This window comes from Opisthorchis viverrini (assembly GCF_000715545.1).
Source record: "Opisthorchis viverrini unplaced genomic scaffold opera_v5_107, whole genome shotgun sequence".
Classification (NCBI taxonomy): Eukaryota; Metazoa; Platyhelminthes; class Trematoda; order Opisthorchiida; family Opisthorchiidae; genus Opisthorchis; species Opisthorchis viverrini.
In genome coordinates, this window is record NW_008751763.1 from 1,072,625 (window position 1) to 1,083,295 (window position 10,671).

At 45.4% G+C, this 10,671-nt stretch overlaps 1 protein-coding gene across 1 annotated transcript in view; it reads right to left on the reverse strand.

Annotated features, from left to right (window-relative positions):
* Positions 1 to 225: 225 nt before the first annotated feature.
* The window catches only part of T265_05597 (hypothetical protein), a gene marked incomplete at both ends in the record, with an annotated part of 39,230 nt that continues 28,784 nt past the window's right edge, over positions 226 to 10,671 (reverse strand). The window contains 6 exons of the mRNA XM_009170649.1: positions 226 to 441; positions 3,711 to 3,973; positions 5,326 to 5,498; positions 6,149 to 6,222; positions 6,478 to 6,791; positions 10,393 to 10,628. Coding sequence (XP_009168913.1) covers positions 226 to 441; positions 3,711 to 3,973; positions 5,326 to 5,498; positions 6,149 to 6,222; positions 6,478 to 6,791; positions 10,393 to 10,628 — 1,276 coding nt within the window. The remainder of the gene's footprint in view (positions 442 to 3,710; positions 3,974 to 5,325; positions 5,499 to 6,148; positions 6,223 to 6,477; positions 6,792 to 10,392; positions 10,629 to 10,671) is intronic.

Sequence of the window (10,671 nt, forward strand, 5' to 3'; positions counted from 1 at the left end):
AGACGCTATTCAGGTCATTGAGTTAAGCGTGGAGGGTCGTGTTAACCAGGTCACAGTAACAGGTTTATTGCTGCATGGTCTCGAGACCACCACCTCTGCAATTAGGTGGTGATGTGTTCAGGCCCTTCACCACCGACATCTCAGAAGAGTTGATGGTGTCGGATAACGTCAACGAATTCGTAAAGAGGCAATTGGAAAATGGCTATCTGGTCGTGCAGCAGATAATTACTCACGAAGAACATCCAGCATCTTCAACTGCATTGGTTCGGTTGTGTTACGCATGCCGAAACATCGCCTACTGGGACCAGTGTTGTTCACCGTGAATTCCTCGGAATGATGCAAAACACAGGGTGGACAAGTATGACTTGAAAAGTGTTTAGAAATCTTGAATTTATCTTGATATTTATGCGGCTCGCCTTCCACGATAGGGTTCCCGTGGCCCTGAGTTTAAACGGAGACATTGCGAGAAATCGTGGTCGATTGGTACAACGGCGTTTGTGCTGTCAACTTCTTTCTAGATTGTCTGATTGGGCACTTGGAGGTGTAGGTACATCAGAATGCTTGCACGAGGCTCCTCCCTCACCCAATCTTTTATTTCCACTTTAAGGCTTTACATATAGTTGATATTCCACCAAAGTAAAACCTGGATATACCTTGATACAGGAATTTCGGGAAACGTCCATAACCGAGAATTCCAAAGCATCCGTTCTATTGGTCGAACAACTGAATACAGTGTGGAACGCTTGAAGGTCTATTGGAAGCCTGGGTCGGCACCCGTTTCCGTAACAAACTGAATAACGACAAGGAGACTGTGTGCTTTATAGGATATACTTGCGATGTTGTTCATGTTATGTACCAAAAACGGTTGGTTTCCCGACAGTGCCATCTCATAAATAGTAGTACACATGTTTCTTATCACGTGCAGGAGTCTATTCAAACACCACAAGTCGCGTGTTTATCGAACGGATCGATAAACCCATGCACGGCAGACTTTAATGGGCTCCAGTCAGTCTACCGCTAGCTGCTCAGCAGCGGATGCGACGGAATGTACACATTATTTTCTTCTACTGGTTATTGGAGCGCTTGGTTCACTTGGATCTTTGATTGGAACAATTATTCTCCTTAAGAAGCGATGTCAAAACAGAGGAGTAGTGGAACTAACGGGTAATACGAACAATGCATCTGTGTTGAATGATGATATGGAAGAGATTGAACTGTTCAAGAAGCCTAGTCTTGCTCAGTACAGGCTTACACCTTTCGAAGAGTTCCAGTATCACCAAAAACACACACTTGGTAGCAATGACCGTAAAACGGTTGCTGTAGAGCCTAGAAGATCAATGTTGTTTTTCCACTGCCCCGCAGGATTACGATCGTTAAACAGGCGATCAAACAATTTCTTTGATTCACCGAACTCAACATACACGCTTCTAACCAGACAGACTAATGAGTGCAAAACGGAAGACGACGAAGACGATGATCATGTGTGTTTTGAACGCTTTGATCAACTCGATCCAATTTCGGAGGATCTGCAATCTATTTCAGCTTACCAAGAGATTATAGATTCCGTACATTCGACCTCAGGTGCAACTCGAAACCTGCGCTCCCCGTTGCAAGCATGGAGTGTGCATGAGTATGGACCAGTAACGGTGCGCAAGAGAAAGCAAGATTTTATTGCAGAGGATATGGAATTGTCCAAAGTAAAGAACTGGTTTTCAGTCGAAGGAACAGAAGACACGAGAAGTCCTAATTCGCATAATGGTACGAACATCATTCATACAGCAATCAGTTTGAAAGAGGGTGGTAGGGCCTCAAGAACGTCGATTTCCTTCATCCCGCAGCAGGCCGAATATTCAGAGGGGCAGTTTCAATCCGAAATTTTTGCCTCTAAGTCAGATACTGTGTTAGAAAAGAACAAACAGCCACAAAATGTTTTTGGGCAGTGTCAAAAGCCATCCGTTACGCGGAATGAAAGGAATGAGGAATTGATTACCGCACGAAAGGCAACCATTCATCGGCCGATGGTCAACCGACAGGTCGAAGTCATTAGTCAGCACCTAGAAAACCGAAATTCCCCCAACAATCATAATAGGAAAAGCTTGCAATGTGACAAGGATGGTCGAGTACCGAGGGCACCAAGTTCACCACAATACAGCAGTGAAACCGTTCTATCGACTGATTCGAATGGACATTTCGCTCCCAGCACAACTCCAATGGAAATGGACTGGAATACTGGATGAGGCAAGGTTGGTTTCAGTTAGTCATTTACAAACCAATAAAAAACATCCATCTTTGTGTAAGTGCAGGACTAATGAGATTAATAACCATCGTATCATAACACGTCTTCTTCGCGCGCAGAATGTGGAATGGATAAAGCTTGGACGAGCGTATGGCAACAAGTAAAACTACCATTGACTATTAGGAATTTCAATGGCCTACGGATTATTGCGAAAGCAAAATCGATTCTCACTAAGCGGAGTAGTAACTATGGGCAACATACCAAAATATCGTAGAACTCTCGGGTCAAGCTGTAAGTTTAAGTCTTACTTCGTGTCTGTAGTGCCAAAAAGGTACTAGCTAAACAACTAAGTCCGGGGCTGGAAGTGAATTTCAAGGAGAGATCCAACAATCTTGCCGCATAAAAATGAGACGCTGACCCGTGAGTTTGTCTTATCGATTATCCGGGTTACCCCACCTGATTCAGTCTCGAGATTATAGCTTCGTTTGTATAATCTGCACGAAAATCACTCAGGATAGGAGAACAGACGGGCACACACGTAGACGTCAGGAGAGAGCACCTGGCAAATAAATGGACAGACAGACGAGCTACTGCACCAGGGCATGCCTTGGCCCCTGACCACAGGTGGTACCCTATCAAAACACCCACACCTATCTCACCCAAAAATTTACCGTCACATTACCAGTGATCCGGAATGTGTCGCATAACCGCTGCATCCCTCCATCACTCTTATGTAGTTCAGTGGAGCACTGGTCCTGGAAATGTCCAGTCTATCTACTTAGTCGTCAGTTAGCCTAATAATGTCCCATATGATCCTCTTTTGGTAGAGGGCATTTGAATAGCCTTGCTCAGTGTCCACCAACAATACTAATCCAAAACGGCCAAGGTGGATACTTCTGGAAATGTCCTACCTTGATGTCGATCCGTTAATTGCTACATCCTTTTGCCAATTACATTGAGCAACTAATGCAGAGGGTACATTATGTCGACTTTGTTCGAAGGCCGCGCCAGAGCACCACGAAAGCAAACCAACCGTACATGTGATGGTAACCGCCATTCGATTAGGGCTACTGTTGTCCCAGGTTCTAGGACTGCTTACGAAATGAACTATAGAGTATTTAACAAGGCCTTCGGGAAGGATAAACTGCAGTCATTTCTATCCGCGTGTGCTATGCACATGAGCCCAAAAACAAATCTTTTGATCCAAAGCTTAACCAAACTAGATCCGATGCATCAGCTGAAAAAGACAATGTATGGGGGATAAATACTGGAGTAATGTGTTTACCAGTAAATGGGATTGTGCTACAAAAAAGTACAAAAGATGCACGGTATAGACATGATTGGGGTCGATTTAAAAATATCCATCTGTTTGTTTGTTTGTTTACATCATGGCAATGAGCCAACAATCACAGTCATAAGGACGACATACGATTGAGGTGGAGAGATTTCAGAATCACAAAATCCCAAACCTCACTCGATTGAGACTGATGAGTTTGCATTTGGCAAGTGATCCAAAGCGATTGCTGAACAAGTTTGTCAATGCGTTGCACAAGCGATGTGAGTTGGTGGTGGTGGAACGGGACCGGTCATTCGAAAGCAACAGCGATTTCGGAGGTTGCCAATCTGATGGGATACCGACCAGAGTCAGTTGTTGTAATGGAGTGGGAGAGCATTGAGGTAGCAGTTTGAGTTCGACAGCGTTGATTGCTGCAGACAAAGCATCGTTGTCGCCATCAACTAAGAATTACGGTAAACAGCAGTGGATGAAAAAGTTAGGAGCCTGTAGCAGATTAGGACCTAGTTAAGAAAACTGGCCGTTCCAATAGTGACAATAAACTTCAAATTGCACTAAACGGAAGCGAAAACAACAGCCGCCTGAAAGTTCGGGATAAAGAGAACGACAGGTACGTCTGGTGTGTCCGGGGTTTCGTAAGAGTATCCACATAGCATCCAACGCTCACCTATGCTCAATTGAGATTCCGCCCTGTGGGTGGAGCTGACCAGTGCTAGAAAGCCGAGAAGCACCGTACGACTGGTTCACTCTTATTGGGAATCATCGGCAATGCAAATCTCACGAAACTCAGAGCTTCGAGCCCGCGACTCTCCGGCTAATGGTTTAAGAGTTCACAGTTTTTTTCCGCGAACGACTGTGAGTAGCTCTCACCTAGGCGGAACATCATTCCAATCATCTTTCAATGACGGAAACCACATCACATATTGACTCGCTTCACGAATGACGAGTTCACAGATGGAAGATTTATTCATTTTGTGAGATTACTCCTCTGAGCTATTCATAGATTCATGATAGTGTAAGGAGACTTGGAAATTTTATTGAGATTTCATCCTGTAGGTGAAGTCCGAAGTCTAGAAATGAGAGTCTAAACTGTTAGACGGTAGGTCACGGGCTAGAGACCCTACCGGAGTTTCGTGAGACGCGCATTGTTGACGATCCCCAATAAGGATGAAACACCTGTACAGTGCTTCTTGGCTTTTCGGTATAAACGGAATCTCCACTGAAAATTGCCAAATCTCCCTACAGTATCAGTACTCACCTATGTGGGTAGACAAGCAGATTCAAATCCGCACTGCAGTTGGTCGATTGCTACTGACCACCTGCAGAGAACAAAAGTGGTCTATCCAGAGGAGATGATCATTCCATAAAAAGTACCTACCCTACGGCACTTTTCACTTCTGGCAGACATGTAGTGGCAGTTAAAAACACAGCTTCGGAGAATGTACTTCTCCAGAAAAAAATCCCCGTGAAACTTGGATATTCTAAGGAAAACAGGGTTGCAAAATACATGACCATTTATTCCTGATTTGAGTTTAGTGGGCTTGTGGAGTGAAAATAACCTTGATAGTCAGCATAATGGAAAGGCAATTTTCCCTAGGGGCGCTACGGAGGTTCACTCATGGCTGTGATAAAGGGACGCTCTATCAAGGGCACCGGAAGTCATTTGCCAATTGATACATAGAACCGAATCTGCACTAACCAGTCAGTCCTCTTGGTGGGTGTAGAGGCTCAAGCAGATCATACAATGTTGGAAACACTTGCATAGAACAATAACTCTATGTAAAATGAAACTCACCGTTGGGTATATCGATTGTCAGCGAGACTACGGCGGAGGCCGTAAGAGCGGTAGCTTGAAGAACCTGGATCCAAGAGTCACAAATCAAACCAGAAGACAGTGAACAACCGCAGAGGCCAGAGTTCCCGTCAAGTTGAATTGTGGTCAGGGAAGTTCCAGGAGTGCCAACCAAACTAGAAGAGGAGAATACATAGTAGTATGTGACAACACAGTCAGTTAACGCATCATTGTGAAAGTGCTCATGCAATGAATTGGGAAATACGGACACCGGAAGCTCGCTTAAAACAGAGGCGCAGTCTGAGCTTGGAAAACGGACGGAAGAAGAATGACGCGCAGTAGTGATGCCAATCACTGTGTTCATTACTGATCTAGCGCGTTGATTTGGCAGAATTAGGAAGAGCCAAAACGCACGCCGGACCAACTAGCTGCTCACACACTGCTGGTAGAAATGGAATGTCGACTTTTTTTCACTTCCATAACTACGTCCATACAGCTCCTTGAGAAGACCGAAGCGCTTGGTGGTGCACAGCCGCAATCCGAAAGAAGCATCGGAACTGAGATGCCAGTGGGTCTCTCAGTCGCAACAGAAACTATCCAAAAGCCCGGATTGGGCGAGTTACGGTTCTGTGTTCTGCACGTTCCGTGCCGCTTTCTAGTCTGCACTCGGCTACACGGATGCTGAAAGTTCACCCTAAAACTAAGTGGCGAGCAGGGTTAACCATATCTCAAGAGGGCGTAGGTCGTTCTCTCACAGGAGATAGTTACACTAAAAAATAAGGTCAGCGATGAAAAAACACCAACGTAGCCATTACTGCCAACTTACTTCCTCAAGCTGTCCAGGCAATGGTGTGTTAGCTGACAGTGACCCATGTCCAACACCTGAAGACGGAAACGTCCCTGTGAAATGGGAAAAAACATAACGCATGCTGAGAACACTGTTCGAACTGAAACCCAACAGAGAACTGTCTGAGACAAATTTAAACAGGAGGAAAGTCGTTCAGGATTCAGGGTCCAGAGCGCCAATCGGATTACTCCAGTGGCGCCACCGAGTACGGCCATTCAGCTAACATAAATATAACCCTGATTAGGCTACACGGAAAATATCTGTTCCAGTAAAACAGTATGGCGATTAGGGAGCGCAAAACGTCATACCTCTATCAGAAGTTTTGAAAGCGTGTCCAAGAGACGGTCTCCATGGGAAGGTTCAAGTGGAAACTTGAATGACGAGGCATTTGACGCAGTAAGCTTTGATGGTACAAACCACCACCGAGCTTCTTCAGCCTGAGTTGAGCTCAGTGGTAAACTGGTAGCATACCGGACAGGAGCGGATGATTGTGAACAACCTCGGAGACTGAGAGTCCGCAAGCCCGCAAGTGCGGTGGATGAGATCAACAGGGATAAATCATCAGCAGACAGGTGTGGATTCCAACTCAGATCAATTTCAGACAAAGCTGAGACGGTAGTACCTGTCAAGGAGGACAAATTCGAGGAGTGTCAAAAACTTCGGAGCATGTATCTGCCTGTAAGTTTTATATATATGTAAAAATTACATAAAGGTGCATGTGGACAAGGGAGTGACCGTTGCCTATTCCCATTCTCTCACTGCGAGGGACGAAACGTATCTCAAGACAATGAAATAACTTGTATGAAACCACTGACGACCAGGATCTTGTGAGGAGAGGAACATTCCCGTAATCAGGCGGCAACACACAGAAACTGCTCCTCAGAAACACGCCCACCACTAAGTAGAAAAGCTGTGACAAGCTGTAAAATTGATAGAATTTGGATCTCGGACAACAGGCTTTATGGGTCCCAGGGGGACTTATAGACATACTAAACAGCAAGACAGTCATGGGATTGTTGTTGACCTACTAAGCGTACCTTGATCAACACGATCTAGAGGTGGCCGTGACGATAGAATGAAAGGCCGCTTAGTCTGGATAAAGCACTTAGTCACTACACATGAGTGAGAGCCACTGGGGAAGTTAGGAGAGTCGATCGTGTAAACCTCGAGACGAACGACTCTTCAGTAGAATGAAAAGACCCAGAATCAAGACTGGCCATTAGCAACAGCGCTTTGGATGAATACGGAATACAAAATAAGTAGAAGTCATCTGAAATCCACGAACCAATGTTCAACAGAGGATTATCACACGTTGGCCAAATTATCTGGTCTGTAGTGAATCTATGAAGTTTATCGTTCGCTGTTAAGGGCAAGATGGCTCTGTGGTTATTGCGTGAATTCGCTGACCTGAAGGTTCGTGGTTCGAACCCAACCTCTGCCTCTCGACTTCCCCTGTCTAGGCTTGGGCAACTTGGCAATATCCCAGCCCTCGTGCCTCCTTCTGGTGGCATGGCGGTTAGGCACCGAAAGGGTGCTACAGCTGAACGAACGAACGGTCGTTTATTGAGCTTGTCAAATGGTTTGAAAACGTTTCGTTACCAACCGAGGATGCACCATCAGTGCGAGAATGCACAACGGGTCTCTCATTAAGTAATTTATGGATACATCCAAATTCCAAAATGCCCCGACTTAGCCAGTACACTCCTGACCACTATATGGTACACGTGTACCGGGGCTTAACAGTAGTCTGTTACACACACAAATGGCTACCTCTTTATCCCTCGATGAACGTGTGTAGTCTCTTTGAGTCAATAAGAGCTATACGGTTGTCGTAAAGGTGTGGTGCTGGTAAATAGTTGTCCAACAATGCAAAAAAAAAACTCATGGAAACGCAAGGACTTCCCGAACGAACAGTCATGAGTCCCTCCACGTACAAAACTGTTCCAGGTAGGTCAGCTGTTGCCGTTGACCGACACTGTACACTGCATCAAGCCAACTCCGATTACAGCCATCCAAGGACGTATCTATCTCCTTGAGTCCATCAGTAGTAGCCATCAGCATGTTCACGCAACGCCCCAAAGTTGTCAAATCACGCGGAAGCACCTGAATAGTTGAACCCCATAGTTTAGTAGTCTGCATTACTCGCAAGGTGTACACAAGGCATGCACACAGCTGACCGGTAATCAGCTCGTTTTGTAAAAGGGTTACGCCTAGTATCGTTATAAGTTTAACGCTCCGGAATAACCCGGGTGTTTGGGCGGGCTTCTCGCAGACGCAAATTGGAATATTTGAGCAGTTGAACTGTATAACTGTACGGCGCTCAGTAGATAGCAGTGGTTTGGATTGATCTGGTGTATACGATGATGGTCATTGAAAGTCACTTTTGGCACCATCGCAGGCTCAGAACACCGAAGCGTTCAGCGTGTTAATTCACGTTGGCCTATTATAGGGGATAGGATTGGCTCTACGTTGCTTGATCCGCTGACGTTTCGCCGAAGGATCATCATGTCTGCTGACGACCAATCAGTCCACGGTATCTAGGGCAAACACGACCACAATCGCTGCACATGCAGATTGTTCTGTCTCTAGGTCCAACAAGTCCTAGATTAGCTCTGCGCCTTAAACGTTTCAGAACCCTGCTCGAGGTTGTCAACTATTAAACTGGCGAACTCCGGCTCGTATTATTTTGATCCCTGCCGTTTTTCATTTCATAAGATACAGACAGTTGACGAGATCTTGGCGACTTCGTCCATCATATTCGTGTTTTTCATCATTCAGTTGACCGTAAAAAGCTGTCTCAAGAGCCTGTTCCATGTGCTCGACACACACGTCCCAACTACCATAGACGGCTGAGTGGGATCGTGCATTCCGGTACAGGTCATAGCGGGACTGTCTGAGAACCTCGCTGTCCATTCCAGTTGATACTGAGCATGTGCCTCAAGCGTTTCAAATTGAAGCTGCTCAGGTAACAAAGGCTGCGCTGGCACATGGTTAGTATTTCACTACCTTACAAGACTATGGATAGCACCATGGCCTGTGCATGCGTAATTCGGTCTCCAGTTGCAGGTCCCGGTTACTCAACACCCGTTGCCAACAGCCAGCCATACAAACCTCAGCAAGGTCACTAGCCGCCTAGCTTTCAAGACTTTAGAGCTTCGTGCGAGATTGTTACAAGTTCACAAATAAAACTACTATCGCGAGTAACACTATAGGACAGCCCATCTAGTTTTTTGGCCTGATTTCTTTTAACTTTCGCTTCATTAAATCCATTCAAGTTGGTTAGATCAGTTTTCTATTTTCGTGCCCTTCGTATGTATGAATCAAAATCGTAGGATTGCATGTTTGATCAGTTTAGATGATAGTGGTGTCGATAACTTACCGAGGAGAAAAAAGCCCTTACAGACAAGAAATATCGCTGTATGGAGTGAAAAAGTTTGGATATCGCTGATGAACAAACCCTCTACAGAAGACATGTTTATTTTTTCAATTTCTTGTGGAAGTTTGCTAGAAGAATGTACTGTCTTGTGAAATGATGAGTGGATCGATGAGGATAACTCTTCGTCCGTAATAATAGACAATGAATAGTAGTTCAGTAGTAACATCCTTTCGGTCCCTAACTGTCATGCTACCCGCAGGAAGCACGAGGGCTGGAATACTGTCAAGTTGCACAAGCCTATACAGGAGTAGTTGAGACGTCAAAGTTGGGTTGGAACCATGGACCTTCCGGTCAGTAAGTTGGAGCCGTAACCACCGGGCTATATCAAGCTCCTTTCTGAAAGTAGGGCAGTAAATTCAGTACCTTTACTTTTATGTAAATGGAAGACTAGCATCTCTCTTGAGCTTACCGTAGCTCGCGGGCTAAGACAGCTTATCCTAGTCAAGAAATACCAGTTCGAATCAACATCTAACCCCGTGGTAGATAAGTTTTCAAGCTAGCTTTCATTGCATGATAGATATGACCTGTAGCCAGTCGAGTTGATGTGATACTTTGTTTGCCTGCTGGTCTGTTTGGCGAGCTTTGCAGTTAGATTGCAAACTGTTCATCACCAATCGAGGTGACATCGTAAGTGCGGAAGGTTGAGTGGGAAAGAAATGTTATGTGATCAGCTCATGGTCACAACAATTCTGGAACAGGAATAGCCAAAACATGTCGTAAAAGACGCGTATCGAAAATAGGAAACCGTGGGATCGGGTTAGAACGGTGTATCAGGGTAACGACATACCCAAATCAATGGGAGCAAAAAGAGGCAGGTGTTGCTGAAGGGATCCCAAAAAGCAACCGGATAAACTCAGGTAAGTCAACTTGGGGAACGCTTGCAACAGACGGCCAACTAAGTGGATCCAATAGAATTCATGTGACGGGGATTCGGAGACAGTGACCGATCCTTCAACAGTACCGACAAATGGATTGTGGGCCAATGACAGTCGCTGTAATCGAGGCAGGACCACTCCGGCGGAACTAAGGGCAAAGAAATGAGAGACAATGAGATTGTTGTTAATAT